General features: G+C 40.1%; 1 protein-coding gene across 1 annotated transcript in view; it reads left to right on the top strand.

Annotated features, from left to right (window-relative positions):
- The window catches only part of FHIP1A (FHF complex subunit HOOK interacting protein 1A), a 78,196-nt gene that overhangs the window by 35,058 nt on the left and 21,383 nt on the right, over positions 1-21,755 (top strand). Inside the window, exons 3-6 of the mRNA XM_062637517.1 lie at positions 4,597-4,829; positions 6,808-7,434; positions 11,809-11,967; positions 17,903-17,989. Coding sequence (XP_062493501.1) covers positions 4,728-4,829; positions 6,808-7,434; positions 11,809-11,967; positions 17,903-17,989 — 975 coding nt within the window. The 5' untranslated portion in view covers positions 4,597-4,727. The remainder of the gene's footprint in view (positions 1-4,596; positions 4,830-6,807; positions 7,435-11,808; positions 11,968-17,902; positions 17,990-21,755) is intronic.

The raw sequence follows: 21,755 nt of genomic DNA, 5'->3' as shown, positions 1-21,755 counted from the left end.
TGTCAGGTTTTAGTTAGAGTACATAAATGCTGGAGCTGAATTTGCTGTTTTGCAGGTTGGCAGTCACATAATCCCAAAGATCTTTATCAAGCAATGTGGTCGTGTTTGTACCGGTAATAACAAGCATAGTAAATAGACCAGGCAGGATGCATGCAACATCAGCTTGAGGGAACATTCCTAAAAGTCTTCTGTAAATGGTAGTATAGACATTTCTAGAGTTAGTAACATTGAAAGCTTTTGCTCTTCTGATCTAGTGCCATCTAACTCTGAAAAAAATCCAATCTGAATCATAATGCTGGCGGTTGTTAATGACCTGTGTATCTGAAAACTCATGGTGTTGTAATTTGAGTGTGCCCAAATCGGGACTTGGAAATAGCAAGAAGGTCTTAAATATCTTGGATAAATAGGACCTTAGAGGACTTTATGCAGGAAATGGTGAGACACCTTCTTGTCTTGCAGACTTCTTTTACAGGGGCTTTATCTGTTCTTTATATATCATAGCTAGACTTAGAATATGTGTAGCTATGATGTGGAGGAAAAGATGGCCATGCTGTAAGTGATGTAAGTTAGCTGCTTAGGCAGTAAGCTGTTAGCAGAGGCAGGACGTGAGGGCTCAGTAACATGGCGGTGGTTATAAATTCTTACACAAGTGTAACTAAGTAGCACTTTTGTGGAAAGTGAGCTGTCTTACTGGACACACAAACCTAACAGTGGCTCTGTCACTGGATCTATTAGCATCTTCCTGTATTTTGAACCTGTGGTGAGAGATGTACTGCATGTGTTCACTTTAAGTCTTTTCATAGCTGCAGAGAAGTAGGGCTGTATTTCAATAATCTATAATGACCAAAGCACCACTATGGAACCTCTACCTCCAAAAAAGTATGTTTAGAGAGCTACAAGATAGAAGTAGCCATTTAAAAGAGGGTCTGTCTCATTGGGAGTGATTGAGTACTGTCTTGAAATTTGTGGAGTCTGAGGTTGGGGTAGAAAAGATGGATAAGGGGAAAAGAAAATTGCAAATGCTGGGGAGGACAGAGAATTAGAACAGATTAGAGGAGAAGAGAGGATAATGGGTTAAATAGTTTTGGATTGCCTGTGTGATGCATCATAGAACTCTGCATGCAACTCCAGAGTCTTATATCACTGATCTTTGTTTTTTCTTGTGAGCATTCATGAAGAAAGCCATAATCTCCCCTATTGTTGTTTACTATCTTAAATAGTGGAGACTGATCTGAAGTTTCTGATTCTATTCTTGGCATCCTACTGCTGTACTGCTGACAGAATTTGCCATGTGATAGCTAGTTGTGTAATATCGGTTTCTTTAAATTCTTAAATAAAATGCAAAGTCTACGTTGAAACAACCTCTAAGTTGTAAAGTCAAACAACTTGTAAGTTCCAGAATTGAGCTTGCCTCTGCTTTTCTAATTAAGTTCTCTTGCTGCACCTTATGATACCATCTTTAATTACACAATCACATTATTTTTTCCAAAGCTGCTTGCTTCACTTCATGCGCAGGACAGATCTGCTCAAAGGGTGAATCAAGGCTGTGTAATGAAGGACACCTTTTGCCTGGAGAAGTTTGAACTTTTACAGAAATGGAAGGATTTCTGTTTGAAGGAGAGGGCTGACAAAGAGGGAGCTGGCAGTAATTGGACAGGTGATCTGGAAGAATAGGTTAGTTAAATATTCCTTTGGATTATTAGGTCTGGTGTTAGGCGAACTACTTAAAGCAGTTTTATTTTAAATGGTCTCTGAGCATTCATCTTGTTTTCTGAGTGTTTTTTGGCAGAAATGTTGAGCTCTCAGACCTGCAAGCACAATCACCAGAAGCTGTGCATTGAACATACAGTGGTCCCTATGGTTGTTAGTAATGTTAAAAAAAACAGATCCTAGGCCTTTGGAGTTGTGTTCTCAAATGCTTGCTACTCTGATCCTTGTTTGAACATGTATATACATGTAACATGCATATAGAACATGTAATATATAGGTGCAGGGAAATAGAATCATAGAATAGTTAGGGTTGGAAAGGAGCTTAAGATCATCTAGTTCCACCCCCCTGCCGTGTGCAGGGACACCTCATACTAAACCACATCACCCAAGGCTCTGTCCAACCAGGTCTTGAACACCGCTAGGGATGGAGCATACACAACTTCCCTGGGCAACCCATTCCAGTGCCTCACCACCCTTACAGTAAACAATTTCTTCATTATATCCAATCTAAACTTCCCCTGTTGAAGTTTCAACCCATTACCCCTTGTCCTGTCACTACAGTCCCTAATGAAGAGTCCCTCCCCAGCATCCTTATAGCCACGCTCCAGATACTGGAAGGCTGCTATGAGGTCTCCACACAGCCTTCTCTTCTCCAGGCTGAACAGCCCCAACTTTCTCAGCCTATCTTCTTACAGGAGGTGCTCCAGTCCCCTGGTCATCCTCGTGGCCCTTCTCTGGACTTGTTCCAACAGTTCCATGTCCTTTTTATGTTGAGGACAGCAGAACTGCACACAATACTGCAGGTGAGGTCTCACAAGAGCAGAGTAGAGGGCCAGGATCACCTCCTTCAACCTGCTGGTCACGCTCCTTTTGATGCAGCCCAGGATACGGCTGGCTTTCTGGGCTGCGAGTGCACACTGCAGCTGCCTCATGTTCATTTTCTCCTCGACCAACACCCCGAAGTCCTTCTCCACAGGGCTGCTCTGAATCTCTCCTTTGCCCAACCTGTAGCTGTGCCTGGGATTGCTCTGACCCAGGTGTAGGACCTTGCACTTGTTATGGTTAAACTTCATGAGGTTGGCATCAGCCCACCTCACAAGTGTGTCAAGGTCCCTCTGGATGGCATTCCTGCCCTCCAGGGTATCAACCAAACCACACAGCTTGGTGTCATTGACAGGCTTGCTGAATGCACACTCAATCCCACTGTCCATGTCAGCGACGAAGATGTTGAACAAGTCCGATCCCAACACCGATCCTTGAGGAACACCACCATTACTGGTCTCCAGCTGGATGTTGGGCCATTGACCACAACTCCTTGTGTGTGGCCATCCAGCCAGTTCTTTATCCACCGAGTGGTCCGTCTATCAAATTGATATCTCTCCAATTTAGAGACAGGGATGTCATGTGGGACAGTGTCGAACGCTTTGCACAAGAATGTAGAACCATCTTTTGCTTTTTGCTTGTGTTAGAAATATTAGAGTTGTACCCTGTACATTTGTGTACATTTTGAAAACGGTGAATGTTTGCTTCTGCTTTTAGGACAGGCTGTAGGTTTTCCTGTGCTAACAGTTTCAAGATTATAAGCACATGCAGGAAGCAGAGTTCTGCAGAGAAAAGAATTTTGTCTTTTAAGATACATGGGGAGAAATACATGTTACACCGTTAAAGAATTGCTACATAGGCTGTGGCAACATAGAGTAAAAAATTTCCTCATGTGTTTCACTAACCTGATGCATCCCAGAGGTCCAGGGGCCCTGGGATCTTGATGAAGACTGGTGAAAATGAGAGCATCAAAATGCAGTCTGTTATGGAAATCAAAACCTGCTAGGACTTACATGAACTGTAGGAACTTGCAGTGCATTTGTTGTATTCCTAGAGAATTTGCACATTGGTGTTGTGGAAATTATGTTTTGGCTGGAGTTTTGGGGGGGTTCTTTGTTTATTGTTTGGGGGGTTTTTTTGGGCGTTTTGTTTTGTTTATGCTATGGCCCAAAACAGAATTCAGTTAAAGCCTAATTGGTTTGTAAAAAGGAGACTCAAAATGTAAAGCATATGGAGGGGGAAAGAAAGGGGGGAGGGACACAACAACTGTCTGACATAGATATAGGTGCTTGAGGGGATAATATGTTCTCTTAAGCCTCTCAAATATCTGGAAGATATCTGTCTTTGTTTCATTTTAACTTTCCCCTGCAGGTGTGCAAGTACTTTGATACTTGGATATCTAAGATATTAAATAATGGATTAAAAGAACATTTCAATGTTTGGTCTTATTCTCAGAGTCCTTTAATATGACATCTCAATTTATTTGGCTTTGGATACATGAAGGTTTTATCTTTTCTGTTGTTTGTAGTTACTTTGGTATTGATACAGATACATTCTTCTAGTTGCATATGTTGTTCCACAGATATTTTCAATTGTTTATGATATGATTTTGGCCAGAAAACTTTAAGTATTTGTAACTATATTAATGGAAATGTTGTTTTTAAAAAATAGGGAAACAACCTGTACTTTTTTTTTTTCACCTGTATAGTCTATACAACTAATTACGAAGAAGCTGTGAAGAGACATGTCAGACGGCAAAAATGTCATAATGAAGAATTGAAAATGTAGTGACATATGCATAAAAGGCTCACTGCATGAGCTTCTGTTATGTTTATTTCAGTAGCATCTTAATTCTGTTGCTGATCTCAAATGTTTGAGCATTAGAAACTATTATCATGAGGAAAAAATTGAGAAGATGGTCCCATATAATATGCTTTAAAAAGTTCTATCCTCAGACTGAATTAAAAGAAAAAAAGGTTTTATTGTTTTAAGTATATTCTCTTCTGTTATACACTGCTATTTGATGTGCATAAGTATATGTGTTTTGTTTTGTTTTTTTAACAGGTTTCTGTGGATACCAAAGCTCAATTCACAATGCCAATCTTATCAGGATGCTTGAACATCTGCAGCTAATTACAGGACTTTAAAAAGAAAATCAGCATGGCCTAGTTGGTTTCACCTTTGGAAAACTTATAATGTCCTCTGGAACCAGTATCAGCAAAAATCGCCAGGCTCCGAGCCTGCAGGGTGTTGACCCAGAAACATGCATGATAGTGTTTAGAACTCACTGGGCACAGGTAATGTTAATTAGTTTTATTGATTTGAAGTAGGCTGCATTAAGAGGAATTTGTTTCATTCTTTCTTTGGAATAATCCTGAATTGCAAAGGCACAAATGCCCTTAATGCAGAGTGTAGTAGATGACACTGAAACCTTCTTAAAACACAAAGGTAATTGACCTTTCAAGGTATGGTTAGGCTTTACTAATCACAGTTTGAATTTCAGATTTACATCTAAATGGGAAGTGGTAGGACATGGTAATTTCTCATGGAAGGCCTAGATCTTCTTACTGGGTTTTCTAGTGATTCACAGTGACTTGTACCTTGTTGCAAACCTTTGTGCTTCCTTATGCTGCAGAGAGCTTGCTTAGCTTTTACGAAATATATTTGATGCATGGTGCAAAGCTGTACACAGTGTTGTTTGTTATGGATAAATGTAGATTATGCACTTCAGCATATTCCAGAAATTGTTTGCATGTCATCAGGATTATAATTGCTTTTAGGCAAAGATGTTTTGCTCTGAGCACCACAATACAAGGTCTTATTTGCCGCAGTAATATGAATAACTAACGGTTTATGTAAAATTGATTTCTGTGCTGCTGCTTTTGCTGTTTTTCGGCCATCCTAAGAACAAGCTAGATGAGTGGTGGTGTTTCTGAGATGTTTCCAGAGTCAGAGGAGCCATCCTTCAAGACTCACCTTTTCTCACTTAACTATAGTGATACCATCATGTTAGGGGAGTTGCTAGGTTTCTTTGTGGTTTGTGGCAATTATCCTTCACAAACAGGCTAAAAAAGTAGCTGTTTCACAGACAGCAAGCTTCATCAATTGTGTGCAGAACAGAATTTAATCCAGTGGTGTCAATTCTGGGATGACAATTGTTACTCAATCCTAAATCCATATTGAATGTTGCAAGTGTATGTGGGTATCGGTGACCATTTGGTATCATATGTTCAGTTCTGAGCTTGTCATTACAGGAGAGATACTGAATTGCTGGGACCAGGTCCAGAGAAGGGCAACGAAGCTAGTGAAGAGCCTGGAGCACCAGTCTGATGAGGAACGGCTGAGGGACCTGGGGTTGTTTAGTCTGGAAAAGAGGAGGTTCAGAGGTGGCCTTATTGCTCTCTACAACTGTCTGAAAAGAGGAAGGAGGGAGGAGGTGGCTGATCTCTTCTCCCAAGTAACAAGTGATAGGACAAGAGATAATGGCCTCAAGCTGTGCCAGGGGAGGTTTAGAATGGATATTAGGAAAAATTTCTTCACCACAAAGGTTGTCAGGCATTGGAAGAGGATTGCCCAGGGGAGTCACTGTCGTCACTGTCCCTGGAATTGTTCAAAAGCAGTGTAGATGAGGCCTTTAGTGATACGGTTTAGTGGTGGACTTGGCAGTCCTGAGGTAAAGGTTGGACTTGATGATCTTAAAGGTCTTTTCCAAGCTAGTGGATTCTATGGCTCTATAAAAGATGTGGCCAGGAAAGATTAGCTTTGTGGCCTTCTGCTGCTTTTTTACTACTGCAGATCATCGCATGATATTGACACTCTTGACCACAGCTACTCTGGCTGAAGAGCAGGCCTTTTGATTTCAGTCCTCTGTGACAAAGAAACTTATTCCAAACATCACTGAAACTCAGTTTCTGAAGGCTGAGGGAATTTAATTTATCCATACTTCAGAGAAGCCCAAGTTTTCAGCAATAAGACAAGTGGCAAACTTAGGTATTATTAATATTAAAATATTAAATATATAAATTATATATTCTAACGTAAAATATTTTCTAAGTGAACAAAAGCATTGTTTTGGCCTCATGTATGCCAAATGTGATAATCTCTGATATTAAATTTAGAAAGTTTGACAGACAAAAACTAAAAGCATAAAGAATTTGCACATTTTAAGTAATTTTAAGTAAGGATTCCCCCCCCCCCCCCCCCTTCCCTTATGGGGTAAGTGAATATTTTTTTTAAAAGCACTTAAATAACTGATGTGCCTTTGTTTCCCTTTAGGTTGTGAAGATTTTAGAGAAGCATGATCCTTTGAAAAACACTCAGGCAAAGTATGGGGCAATTTCACCTGATGAGGCCAGCACTGTTCAGAACTATGTGGAGCACATGCTTTTCTTGTTAATTGAGGAGCAAGCAAACGATGCCTCAATGGGGCCTATTCTGGAGTTTGTGGTCTCAGAAAACATCATGGAGAAGCTTTTTCTTTGGAGCCTCCGGCGAGAGTTCACGGATGAGACAAAAATCGAGCAGCTCAAAATGTATGAAATGCTAGTAACCCAGTCTCATCAGCCTTTGCTGCATCACAAGCCCATCTTGAAACCTTTGATGATGTTGCTGAGTTCCTGCTCAGGAACAGCCACTCCAACAGTGGAAACAGAGTTGGTTGTCCTCTTGAACCAGCTCTGCTCTATAATAGCCAAAGATCCCTCCATTTTAGAGCTGTTTTTTCACACCAGCGAGGACCATGGAGCTGCCAATTTCCTTATATTTTCCCTGCTGATTCCCTTCATCCACCGAGAAGGAACAGTAGGCCAACAGGCCCGTGACGCACTGCTTTTCATAATGTCTCTGTCTGCAGAAAACAACGTTGTTGCAAACCACATAGCAGAAAACACCTACTTTTGCCCAGTAAGTTGTTCTTGGTTTACTTGATCTTCTAAACTGTCTTCCCTATACTCTTCTCATCCTTTTCTGTCATTTTTTATGAAGATGTGTTGCAACACATTTGTTTCTGCTAGCAGCTGTTTCACCAATTGTAATGCTGTTTAAGCCAAACACAGTCTTGCTTCTTGTTTCCATACCAGTGTCTTGTGGGTTTGGGTCAGCGCAAGTGTTTTTGCAGTCACACAGTGTATTGAATTGGGAAACTAATGGAAGTTATAGGAGAACTTGATGGGAGGGAAACCTGTTCTGTCTTACTTTAAGACCCCTATGAGATTCTGGGGGTGAAGGGAGTGAGAAATAGGAACAAGGTGTTCTGAGGCTGTTGTTTCTGGTGGCAGTTCTAGTATAAGCAGGTTGTGCTTGCCACACTATAACATCAGTTCAAAAAATGTGTGAAAATAGTGTATTATAGAAATGTAATATTTTTGCAAGCTAAATCTTTGCAGGCTTGACCTTTCTGACAGGATTGGACATTTCTGTGGCCATCTCAGACAAGCTACCATCTTGCTGTGTTGTACTCTGTTACAACATTTGGTAGTAGTATTGTGTTGTGACATCTGGCAGATCAATCTTACTACAAGAATAGAAAACCTTTGCTGTTAAACAAGTAAATAATATAAATTGATTAACAAAGCTTCCCTACTGCAGTTTCAAAGCTAAAGCAGAATGGGTATGACAACACTTGCTTCTTAATGCCTTATCAGAAAAGTCAGTTTGAGATGGATGGGTTCAGAACCAAATATTCTGTGGGGAAAATAGCTCTGATGTGACAGTTTTTGGACTGAGCCTTTTATCTTCTGTGTGGCTTGCATTCTAGTTTAGTGCATGCCAGAATAACGGAGGGCAGCCTTACAAAAAGCAGAGAGTTTTAGAGCCAAGAATATTAGAATCCCTGCCTTAGGCATTAGTACATGACGGCTATCCCAGCTGTAGGTTTCCATTTTCTCTGAGATTGGGATGCCCTTTGAGCAGTAGGGCAGAGCTGGGTTTGTGGGCTGAATGAGGGCTACAGGTTCTAAAACAAAACTTCTAATTGGTTTCCTTTGTCAGTTGTAAATATTGCATTGATTTTTTTTTTGTGTTGAGAGACTCCAGTTGACCTTGTTTAATAGATGCTGCTGAAGAATATGAATGTGATTCTCAAACTGTCCCTGAGACAGATACCGTTATTAGATCCATGCTGTAACTTCCATAATTACATCTTCCAATTAATTAAAAAGAAAAAAGGCAGCCTTTTTACACTGAAGATAAAAGCCAGCTGCATTAACCTTCCAACAGCAGGGAGCCATGATTGACAAACATTCTAATTAGGAAGGCTTCTTGTCAAAATGAGCCAAAGTCAGACTTCCTGAACAGTAATGAGACTGGCCTAAGTCTATAATAAAACTTCAATGCAATGCCATAGAATTACTTCACTAGCACAACATCTTCTTTTGAATTTGAGTGAGATGAGCTGAAGGAACAGGTTTTTCTCTGGTGGAAGACGCTCTAGGTGTCAGTGGCATTGCTGTATAGCACTCAAATAAGTGCAGATGTGGCCTCAGCTGCTCTGCAAAACAGCAGTCCTGTGCTGATAGGAGTGGCATTTTGGTGACGCTGTGTTGATGCTATCTCTGATTCTGAGGCCAAGGTGATTGGTAGCATATAGGGTTGTCTTTACTATGCCTTAATGCATAGTATAGATGTCTGCTGGGATGGGGTCTGACCATAAATCTCTGCTCCCTCATATACCTGAATCAGTGTTAGATCGGTACCCAAGTGAACCTGAATGCTCTCTTGATACTTTTTTTGAGCTAACTCTGGTTAGCAGCTTTTTAAAACCACGTTGTCTATAGTATTCAGAAAAAAACTATAAAGAAGGAAAGGGGACAGGCTGTAGAAATATACATCACTAAAAATTTTAATGCAGAATGTGTAGACGAACTGTTAGGCAAAGTTTTCTGGTTGTAGAGAGAATTCTGCCATATCATTTTTGTCATGTTTTGACCTGACAGTTTTCTGAATCTGAATAGAAGATGTTGTCTGTTTAGCCATATAATAATAAAACAATGTTTCTAAAGAATTTTGAGCAGGATAGCATCTCAGAGTGTCTCCCTAAACTTTGTAAATACCTCACAGCTTAGGAAAGCAAGTATTAAAGGAGGAGGAGGTATGGCTCTGCAATGTCCTTGAAAAGTTGAGGCTGCACAGAAATAGACTATCAATGTGGGAGGAAAGGAAATTATTACAGGGAAGAAATTGGACATTGGTTATATTATATATATATATTGTATTAGCAATTGATTATATATTAACAACACATTTAATCATATAGTATTTCTGGGATTACAAATCAAATCTCTTCTGTGAGTCAAGAGAAAGTAAATAAATCAAGGAGACTGGTTTGCAGAGAGACTCACAACTCGATGGAGAGAAAGAAACTGCTGGAGATGCTTGTAAATGAGCATGTAGGGTTGACATGACAAATATTGGGAGAAGTTTAAAAGGACACTGCTGTGGGTGAAACTAAAAATAAAACTGATCTTGCCCTTCCAGGATGTGAAATCATTCATTTTCTTCCCTCTCAGTTTTTTTGTGGGTCTGTTTGTTTGTTTGTTTTAAATTGAAGTTTATAATTTTACTGATTAAAACCCTGTAATGTAGTCTATATATGTGCATTGCTTTATATGCCAGTTTATAGAATGTGAAGAGTTCTGTTAGTAATTTGAAATGGTAATCCTGCTTATACCATATACTTCTATGAAATTTTTCATATACTTTTTACCTAGAGAAATGAAATTGCTTCCAGTGGCTACTCTCTGTCTTACTGCTTTAGAAACTGAGCTTCACAGAGACATTTGTGTTGTATTTCATAGCAAAAATAAGAGCTTTTTAAATGTCGCAGATTTTAGCAGCTACATGTCACTTCTTCAGTAACTCAGACAAATGGAAGAATTACTCACTTTAAGACATTGACCGATTCCGAATTCACTGTTCCTCTTAGTGGAGAGTAGTAGGTTTTGTTCAAAGTAGCTTTCTTCTGCTTAGGGACTAAAATTCCCTATGAAGGAAAAATGTGGATAGTGCTCAGCTCTGAAAATCAGATTGCTTACTGAGAAGGTGAGTATGTGTTTGTGAATAACAGTTGCATTTTAAACAATTGAAAATCAAATATGCATTAATTAATGGGTTGCAACACAAAAGAAATTTGAAGTTTGCTCTTCAGTATTTTTTCCTTCCTAGAATTATTGGAAAACTGGGTTTTTAGAGTGTGTGTGAGTTATATATACAGATAGTTCTATAGGCCTAGTAAGATCTTCCTGACTTTCCGTTTTGAGCTTTTCTGCCATTGGAGAGAGAAAAGGAAAAAAAAATATTCTGGAAGAGTCTGATTGTACAGAAAAAACTTTGCTCAACAGGTTTAGCTTCTTAGTTTTTTAACATATCCCCAGCATCTTTCTTTTTGCATCTATGTATACATGTGTATATAAAAAAAGTAGCACAGTGTATTAACGCACTAAATTTTCCACAGTATTTCCCCCCCCACCCTGTCCCCTTTAATGTTTGGCTTAATTATGTATGCCAGAATAAATCCATCTTCAAAATTTAGGAATGGAAACCATTCAGAAAGCCAGTCTTTGCCTGACTGCCTGGGTTAGCAATTATAATTGATTATGCTTGCATGTGATCAAAACCTGATTGCCCTTTCTGTGAACCCTTGGTCTTCGACCGGCACATTGTCAACTGTTTGTTTTCTAATTAGTAAGACATTTGTATTTCATCTGAGCTTTGACTGTCTAGCCCTCTAGATGCCAAGTAGGTTTACGGAGAAAAAAAGGTCTGTTGAATGAAAGCTTAAAAAGTTTCCATCAAGCTGAGTCTTAACATTCTCATAAAAATGAGAATCGCCTAAAACATTATCCTCAGGTCTAAAAATATGTAGAATTTTTTCAGCTTCAAACAGATTTAGTAATTCAAAGCCTGGCCTGAAACTAGCAGCACTTTAGATATATTGAGTAAAATTTCAAAAACTTTTTTGGAAATACACTTTTTAAATTGCAACTAAGAATGCGATCTTGTCCTTCAGTGATATATTCTACATAAATCATCTGTAAACTGTATAACATTTTTGTGTCATCATGTTCTCCTAAATACCAGCTCTTGAAAGAAGGATATATGGAAGGCTCTCTAAAATATTCATGTCTTTCTGCCACGGCACTCTTTCAAAAGGAAATTAAATTAGTCTCAACAGTCTCTGATGTTACTAAAATTAGTAAGAGAAACCATTTTTGGCAGTTCTGTTCAAACAGATGAACAGTTGGAAAGTTAACTTATTTCTCTTCTGTTTTTGGAATACAGGTGTTAGCAACAGGACTAAGTGGCCTCTATTCATCTTTGCCTACAAAGTTGGAAGAAAATGGAGAAGAGTGGCACTGTCTGCTGAAGGATGACTGGCTCTTGTCACCAGCCCTTGTACAGTTCATGAATTCCCTTGAGTTTTGCAATGCTGTGATACAGGTAATGGAGCAGAGTTGGCCTGCCTTTTTGAAGTAGTAGGGTTTTTTTATATATTCTGCAGAAGTTTGTAGTTGCAGAGTTTATTTAAGATACATTAAATAAGTTTCTTATAAAATGCATGCTTTGTGCTATTTGTCCTGGTTATAAGGATGAATTAATATGGTTTTTGTTTTCGCGTGACAAATTTTTCAAATGAAAGCAGTAGATTTATGTGTTTGCTTGATATTTCGTTATGTAATTGGGAGGATTTTCTGGGTTAAAAAAAAAAAGAGTTTATTGCATTTTAATACCACGATACTAAAAGTAAATTGAATGCCTTCACAAATGAGAAGATGTAGTTTAGTTTTTATATATTTAAGCACTGAAAAACATTCTGTGTTTCTCTAAGCCCTCTTAATGGTATCTAGAAAAAAATAGTCTGTTTGCCTGTTTACAAGTACTGCATAAGGAAAGCTTTCCAAGCAGAATTTAGGTGTCTCCGAAGAAATATACATTCATTTTAGATTGGCCTATTTTAGAATCATAGAATAGTTAGGGTTGGAAAGGACCTTAAGATCATCAAGTTCCAACCCCCCTGCCATGGGCAGGGACACCTCACACTAAACCATGTCACCCAAGGCTCTGTTCACTCTGGCCTTGAGCACAGCTTCCCTGGGCAACCCCTTCCAGTGCCTCATCAACCTTACAGTAAACAATTTCTTCCTTATATCCAATCTAAACTTCCCCTATTTCAGTTTGAACCTGTTACCCCTTGTCCTATCACTACAGTCCCTAATGAAGAGTCCCTCAGCATCCTTATAGGCCCCCTTCAGATACTGGAAGGCTGCTATGAGGTCTCCACGCAGCCTTCTCTTCTCCAGGCTGAACAGCCCCAACTTTCTCAGCCTGTCAATTTTGATTCCACTTTCTGTTCTTAATGATTATTTCTTGATTTCTTTTTTTTTTCCTTCCACTGGCTTTGATCCCTTCCTTTCTTTTTGTTTTTCTCTGATCTAAACATAAAGTGAGTTTTTTTGTGGTTTTGTATTGTTTTTAAGGCTGGTAAATCCTACAGAAACTTTGTCCAGTATTTTATTAAAACATGACACAAATTCTAGAGAAACTGTGTTTATGTGTTACTTGAAGAAATGTGCTGAATAGGATTGAAAATTTAGTCACATTGATTGTTAAATAGAAGATATGTTTTTATGAGATGTGCAAAATACAGTGAAGCAACTGATTGATTCTTAGAGCATTGAACAGGGAAATAATAGCAACTGTCATTCTTTAAATGCAATATAAAGATTTCTAACATGCATGTTTAAACATGAAGAGGAGACAATATTAATTTTGGTGTCTAAGCAGAGTTTTTCTACAGATCTACATTTCCAGGAGGTCATATTTGATACCTTCTTAAAAAATTGATATGAAGGTTACTGCAGACAAATTAAAGCACATGTTATTTTAAACTTAAAATGGTTAAGAACTCTCGTGGTTTAAACCCAGTCAGCCACACAGTTTCTACTCCCCCCAGCTTCTGGATGGATGGGGAGGAGAATCAAAAGAATGTTAACTCCCACGGGTTGAGATAAGAACAGTCCAGTAACTAAGGTATAACACAAACCACTACTGCTACCATCAGTAACAATAATGATAAGGGAAATAACAAGGGAAGAGAATACGATACCACCCGCCCGATCAAGAAGAGCGTGCCCTTCCGGGTAACTCCCAGTTACCTCCCCAGGCATGACGTGCTGTGGTATGGAATACCTGTTTGGCTAGTTTGGGTCAGGTGTCCTGTCCCCGCTTCCTCCTGGCCTCTCCTCCTCCCTGGCAGAGCATGAGACTCAGAGTCCTTGGTCAAAGTAAAACATCAGTGTTATCAGCTCTGTTCCCAGGCTGAAAGTCAAAACACAGCGCTGCACCAGCTACTAAGAAGGAGAAAAATTGACTGCTACTGCTAAACCCAGGACAGTATCCACCCCTTATTTCATACCATTCACGTCATGCTCAGATCCCACATTTTCAATATACCATCGCTCTTACATATATATATATATATCCACATACACACACAGACAGAGAGAAAGAGATCATTTCTTAGTGCATGGACCAATCCCTATAATGCTGCTGAGTCCCTTTGGTCCATGATGTCAGGTTCCATCTCTTGTTGTTGTCTTTCGGAGCAGGAGAGTCTGTGTGCAGTGTTGGATCGTTGCCTGCTGATGCTGATCGTTCCTTTACTGCAGAACTCATCTGGTTCTATCAAAGTTCATTCTCTGTTGGGATGATGGTTGGAGGGAAGTCAGGGCCAGTCGCTGGTGACCTGAAGACATGTAGTTGATGGGCTATAAAAGTATTACACAGCAGGCAACAGCATACAATTAAGTTCATTGGCTGTTTTCCCCTAAAATCAAATCCCCTTGAGGTATATATCGGCCTTTTCCATCTTCCTGCATTACCCACCAAGTATATTCGGGTCCCTGAGCAAAAGCAATCCCACGAGTGGGTTTGCCTTTACCTGAAGCAGGAATAACCCAGACTGTCTTCCCCAGCAAATTCTTCATGTGCACCACAGGAACTTTGTCCCCCTCTACAGCATGTAAAAGTTCTGACTGGGCTGGGCCAGCCCTGTTGGCAGATCCTCTGGTGTTGACCAACCAGGTGGCCTTTGGTAAGTGTGTATCCCAATGCTTGAAAGTTCCCCCACCCATTGCTCTCAGTGTAGTTTTTAACAGCCCATTGTACCGTTCGATTTTCCCAGAGGCTGGTGCGTGGTAGGGGATGTGATATACTCACTCAATGCCATGCTCTTTGGCCCAAGTGTGTATACGGTTATTCCGGAAATGAGTCCCATTGTCTGACTCAGTTCTCTCCGTGGTGCCGTGTCGCCACAAAATCTGTTTCTCAAGGCCCAGGATAGTGTTCCAGGCAGTGGCGTGGGGCACCGCGTATGTTTCCAGCCACCCGGTGATTGCTTCCACCATGGTAAGCACACGGCGCTTGCCTTGGCGGGTTGGTGGCAGTGTGATATAATCAATCTGCCAGGCCTCCCCATATTTGTAATTCAGCCATCGTCCTCCATACCAAAGAGGCTTTAACCGCTTGCCTTGTTTAATTGCAGCACATGTTTCACACTCGTGAATAACCTGGGCAATAGTGTCCATTGTTAAGACCCCTCCTTAATCACGGGGCATCTGTATGTTGCATCTCTGCCCTGATGGCCTGAAGTGTCATGGGCCCACCGGGCCAAAAATAATTCACCTTTATGTTGCCAATCTAAGTCCATCTGAGCCACTTCAATCTTAGCCGCTTTGTCCACTTGTTGGTTGTTCTGGTGTTCTTCAGGGGCCCGACTCTTGGGTACATGGGCATCTACATGGCATACCTTCACCACCAGGTTCTGCAATTGAGCAGCGATACCTTGCCACAGTGCAGCAGCCCAGATGGGTTTACCTCTGCATTGCCAGTTGCTCTGCTTCCATTGCTGCAACCATCCCCACAGGTCATTTGCCACCATCCGTGAGTCAGTATAGAGATAAAGTACTGGCCACTTTTCTCATTCAGCAATGTCCAGGGCCAGCTGGATGGCTTTCACCTCGGCAACCTGACTCGATTCACCCTCTCCTTCAACAATTTCTGCAGCTTGTTGTTGAGGACTCCATACGGCTGCCTTCCATCTCCAATGCTTTCCCACAATATGGCAGGACCCATCAGTAAACAAGGCATACTGTTTTCCACTTTCTGACAGTTTATTATATGGTGGGGCCTCTTCAGCACGCATCACCTCCTCCTCTGGTGACATTCCAAAATCTTTGCCCTCTGGCCAGTCCATGATGACTTCTAGAATGCCTGGACGACTGGGATTTCCTATTCGAGCTTGTTGTGTAATTTGTGCAGCCCACTTACTCCATGTAGCATTAGTTGCATGATGTGTAGAGGAGACCCTGCCTGTGAACATCCAGCCCAGCATGGGCAACTGGGGTGCCAGGAGGAGCTGTGCTTCAGTGCCAATCACTTCCGAAGCAGCTCAAACCCCTTCCTAGGCTGCCAGTATCTCTTTCTCAGTTGGGGTGTAGCTGACCTCAGATCCTTTGTGTCCCTGTCTCCAAAAGCCGAGGGATCGACCTCGAGTCTCCCCTGTAGCTTTCTGCCAGAGGCTCCAGGTAGGACCGCTCTCCCCAGCTGTGGTATACAGTACATTTTTTACATCTGGCCTGGTCCGGACTGGTCCAAGGGCCACTGCATGAACTATCTCGCGTTTAATTTGCTCAAAGGCTTGTTGTTGTTCAGGGCCCCATTTAAAATCATTCTTCTTCAGGGTCACATGATAGAGAGGGCTTACAATCGAACTGTAATTTGGGATGTGCATTCTCCAGAACCCCACAGCACCCAAGAAAGCTTGTGTTTCTTTCTGATTTTTCCAGATTTTGCACTTGTTCTGTGGTGAATTTCCAAAGCACTGGAGGTGCCCACTGGCCTAGATACTTGCCCATATTGTCCCACACGCCCTGCCACTCATGGCTGTCCAGCCTCGGGAAAATCTCCTGCTCCTCCTATATCGTCGTTTAACCCCTGACAAGACCCAGACCTGACTCTGCTTAACTCTTGAAATCATACAGGATGGTCATGGGCAAAATACACTCTGTATGCATGCCAACATGGTGATCCCCATTACAATCAGCAAACAAGTCTCAACAGTATTAAAAGGCCATTCAAAAACCTCAAAACTCTCAAATGATGCTGTAAAGGGTCGGGGGGGGGGGTGGGGGGGGGTGGGGCGGGGAGTGTAAAAGAATGTTTCCTTCACAGGTTGACCACCCGAGAAGGAGAAAAAATGTGTAGCGCTACTGCTAAACCCAGGACAAGGATCTTCAGCTGACATGCAGAAAGATCAGTTTCTGACTGCTGCTTGAGTGTGTATAGTCTTTCCGCAGCTGAATTAAAAGCTCAGTTGCTGCAGGATTTTTTTTTTCCGTGCATGGAACGGTCTTCATGGCGTGGCTTGTTCTGTGTTGACCTAAAAACTTTGGCCAGACATTAAAAAGGATCAACGTAGCCACTTGCCACTTACTAGTTTTTTTTCCTGGATCACGGCAAAGGGTGGGTAACCCTTCTTCTTTCCCTTTCCAAAGCAAAGGTTAGACATGAAAGGAGGCCTGGGAAGAACTGCAAGTGGGAAAAACTACTTGTGGCCGCATGTAGGCTGTGACACTCCAGTCTCTGTGAACTTCAAACAGAATATAACAACTTACAGTGCTTCTGAATGGAGTATTTTTTTTCTTCTATCAGTTTTTTTTCAAATGCATGAACTGGTGATGTGTTCTCTTTGTGAAAGCAAAGTGAATGCTTCATTATAAAAGTAAATTTTTGGCTTCTAATAACTATTCATTTCTTAAAGCTCTGAACCAACCTATTGAATGAATAATGTAGGTCTTGTTTTAATTTCTGTTTTACAGTGGCTGGGAGAAAAGCAAACAAATAATATGTTGTTACCCCATAGCTAGGTAGTGCTTTGGTTTATCCACTCTTGAACCACAGGAAAGCAGCTGTTCTGCTTTTCCTTCTTGTAGGAGGACAAGTTAACAATGGCAAATCCACCTTCAAGTGACCCTGATGAGGTTGCAGGAGCTAAATATAGATTCTCAAATCTTCCTTTGATGCATGGGTATACACGCTTTCTGTCCATTCATTCATCTTTGTCAGCATGCCGGGAGATTGAAAAGCCCTGTTCTCTAACTTTGGCAGGCTTACTATAATTAAACAGAGTTTGTATAGTTCTTTGAGGAAAGGTCTGTAAGAACTTGAATCATAGTAAATGCTGGTAAGAAAGGTAAGTGAACATACCTTGTTAAATGGGAAAGGATTTTGGTAGTAGTTAATACTAGTGTGTACCTTGTCTTGTTTTAAATCTTACTGGAACTGTTCTTTGTCTTTCTCTCCCCCATCCTTTTAGGTGGCACATCCATTGATACGTAACCAGCTTGTAAATTACATTTACAATGGATTTTTGGTGCCAGTAATGGCTCCTGCCCTCCATAAGGTCAGTGGTGTATGCAAGCAGGACAGGACGTAATAACAGGCAAAAAGCATTATGGATGATCTCTGCGCAAAGATACAGTTAAATGTAGTGTCAGTAGTGACTTCTGTATAATTAAGAGTCTAGGCTAACTTTCCATCTTTTTATTCTACACTTTCTGTTTACACTGTAGTGAGTATTAAGCAAGATACAGGTATTTCTGAAAAGGTTTAAAATTAAGTGAAATGAAGAACCAAAATATTTTTGTTGCACTAGGCTGACATATCATCAAAAAAGCAGTGACCTTTTAAGCAACATGTCCTCATGTTCCATCAGGATTATTGTTTTCCAAATGAGCATTTTCCAAAAAGAAAATGCCCACAAGGAAAATGTTCAGTCAGGGAATATTACGCTAATTTTAGCAAGGTAGGTATTGTTTTGTAGTTCCTCATCACAGTTGGTAAAGCTACTTTGTAAAGTGGAGAAGAAGTGGAGTTTGGTATGAATTTTATAATGTAGTAGGGTACAATTTATGTTGCTTTGGAGATAAAAGTGATCATTTTAAGTTTTTTGGGTTATCCTTTGGCAAAATGTGTCACTGATGTTGGTGAACTACCTGTATTTTATTTTTTTTTTTTATTTTTGTTTTTTTGGGGGTTAGACTGCAGCAAACTGCATTTCCAGCTGTTGCAAAATATGTCAATTAACAATCCTGATTGCCCTGTAAAAAGAACACCTTGTATGATGAGAAAAAGTAGGAATTGCAGAGAGTAAAAATCCATCAGAAGGCACCAGGAGAGGACTAATAAATTACTTTTTGAAGGTCTACTAATTTTACTAAGCCTGCCAAGCAGAAAGCAGTGCACCTGTTCCATTTTCCGAGAAGCCAGTGAAACACCGTACCCTGCTTTCTAAGTCTAGAACTTGGCAGTGGACACAGTTCTTCATGGTAAGTAGTCACTTACCAAGGAAATAATAAGCAGTATAGCATCTCCTTCAATGATTCGGCAGACTTCAAACGTTTAGGAAGTTGGCAAGGGCTGACATAAAATCTGGCTGTGATCCAGATCAAGGCTGTAGTCGGCCATTCAGTTAGTTCACCACCTTACCTGGCATTAACTTTTTATATTTCTGTACCTTGACTTAATCCCTTATCGAGACTGGGAATTAAAAGTGAAAATCTACTCACTTTTATTTAGGTCAAGGTTATGGATAACAAGGGTGATAACAAAATGTAGCTGTAGGATTCTAGTCTTAGTGGGTACTGGTTTTACTTCTGAAGCACTTAAGACTAATTTTAAGTTGCTTTGAATAGTACCATTTTTTTTTATACCTGATGAATGCCATTCTTATTGGTGAGTAAATCTGCTAACCTGCTATTGGGTTGATGATTTCCCTGTTACTTAAATCATATAAAGCATGCTGTTTTAATGACATTTTTTTTTTTCATGCAAGGAAAATTTTGTTGAACTTCATTTATATACTCTGAAATTAGGTTTCTCTTAAATGGAGACGTACATGAGTTTCAAGCCTAGATCTTTCCTGAACCCCAACATTGTTTGGTGCCTTGTGCTTCTAGTAATAAACCTTTCCTTGATTAGCATGAAGTTTGACTTTTTCCCTCTTTAAAAATTAATTACTTACGTGTATAAACTTCAAACGCATTTAATGGAGAAGATGGATTGCACCATCTAGTGGATCTGACACAAGGCTCTCGCGTATCTGACAGCAAACCTCATGTATGTCCAGTTTCTTTAAATGTTTCCTAACCTGACCCCCCTCGTCTAAGAGTAAGTCTTCCTTGCTCTGGATTTCCACTTTTATCTTAAGGACCTGGGAATACCAAAGGCAAATCTTGCCAGTAAAGACAAAGGTGAGGAAGGAATTGAGTACTGAGGCTTTTTCTGTGTATGTTGTCCCCAGGTCCCCTTCCCACATTTAGCAGTGGGCATACATTTTTCGTAGTCTACCTTTGCTGTTGAAGCTGTTCTTCAAGTCCAGCTGAGCTTTGGCTTTCCTAATCCTTTCCCTGCCCACACAGGCAGTTTTTCAATATTCCTCCTGGATCATCTATCCCTGCTTTGTCTACTCCTTTTTGTGTTTCTGTTTTGTTAGGAGCTCCTAGTTCATCCATGCAGACTTGCTGTCACCTTTCATTGACTTTCTTCTCCTCTCCCATCCTAGAACATTGGAGTATCAAACAAGACTTTTGGTAGAAGCAGTATCAAAATTTATGTAAGCAGAATTTCAGTAAAGTAGATCAGAATTTCAGCATGTGGTCCAAAGCTGTGAGATACTTGTATGTGTGATCTTGAAGTGTCAGCTTCAAGTTACACCTTTATGGAACTGTGTTACACATTTATGGAACTGTGTAGTAAGCTCTGCCTTTTTTTTATTTTTTTGCAGATTGTCTCCCCATACATACTTACTAGGTACAGTTCCCTTTGTGACTGAAGTGGTACAAGAGTGTTGAGATGTGTCTCTATGAAGAAGTCATGGGGTGGGGAGACCAACAAATTTGGTTGATGTGATTTTTTTTTTTAATTATTATTGTTCTTTATTTTTTTATGATGTTATCTCAGGAAGATAGTATGGACTTGATAAAATAACGTGGTAGTTCAGGTTTTTTCCAGTTAAGGAAGTTTCAAATTGCTTGGGCTACCTACTTGGCTTGAAATAACCTGTTTTTCACACTGAGCTCTGTGAAGATTATTTATATAGCAGATTAACTGCCCTGTGCTTAAATAACCCAAACATTCTCAAGTTTATAACTCCCTAACTTCATTTCTCAAAGATAAGCATCCTATATATAGCGTGTTCTTGTATATTTATACCTGGTCTGTACTAGTCTTGTCACTTTGTGTGGGTTATTCCACCTACATGTGTAACGAGCAGTTGACAAATACGTATCTCAGAAGCTGCACATTGCTGAAGGCGTAGACAGATCCCTATGTACTATGTAGCTAGGGACACACATGAACTGGCTGTGCTGGGTAGCCCTGTCTTGTCCTTTAGCTGCTTGGATTTTATTGTACTTTTTACAAAAGAGTTACCTCCCTTCTGATATCTGAGTTTTGTGAGACACTGAAAAAACTGAATTAATGACATGCTTCAGTGGGGTTACACAAGGTCACAAATCCTTTGTTTCTGTCAAAATTCAGTTAAAACCAGAAGGAATAAAATACCTTGTCTGTAAAGATACAGAGCTAAATAGGTTAATGTGGTAGTTTTCTTTTCATAGTAACAATCCATTGTTTAAATTTTTGCCCAAACCATCTTTTATGTTTTGGGTATAAGTGTTTGACCAGATAGTCTTAATTTAAGAAAGTTAAGAGTTATCTGGCAAACTCTGTTCTTTATTTGAAGACTGGCATTTTTTGATGGCATGTCAGTTAAATCTTGAAATTAGGCAGTTGTGTATGTTCTTCCTTAGATTTTGGTACTAAGGAAAAAAATACTTGAGAAGGTATAATTCTGCTTGGACACGAAGCCATACCATTAAATTTCTGTGACACATTTCATTGGCTTTTTCTTGTGTCACTTTCAAAACTAACATTTTGATGCTCTATCAAAAAAATATAAAGTCTTCTGGGGCCAAATTGTACATGGGTCTGAGTGATCAAATAAACCTAATTTTCTCTTCAGTAAAGGCCTAATTTAAATCCCAAAGTGAATCCAGAATAACCGTAGCAAAATCTGTTTTATGAGTTCTGCTAGAGGCCATATTGCCTTGTTTTAGTTTTTTTATATTTGTTACAGAAAGGGCATATTTACCTGATTTTTCAGGTAG

The sequence above is a fragment of the Pezoporus occidentalis genome, unplaced genomic scaffold, assembly GCF_034315485.1.
Source record: "Pezoporus occidentalis ecotype Australia unplaced genomic scaffold, CSIRO_AGI_Poc_V1 ctg53, whole genome shotgun sequence".
NCBI classification, from domain to species: domain Eukaryota; kingdom Metazoa; phylum Chordata; class Aves; order Psittaciformes; family Psittacidae; genus Pezoporus; species Pezoporus occidentalis.
Note: the sequence above shows the minus strand (reverse complement) of the source record. Positions and strands in the feature narration are given on the sequence as shown.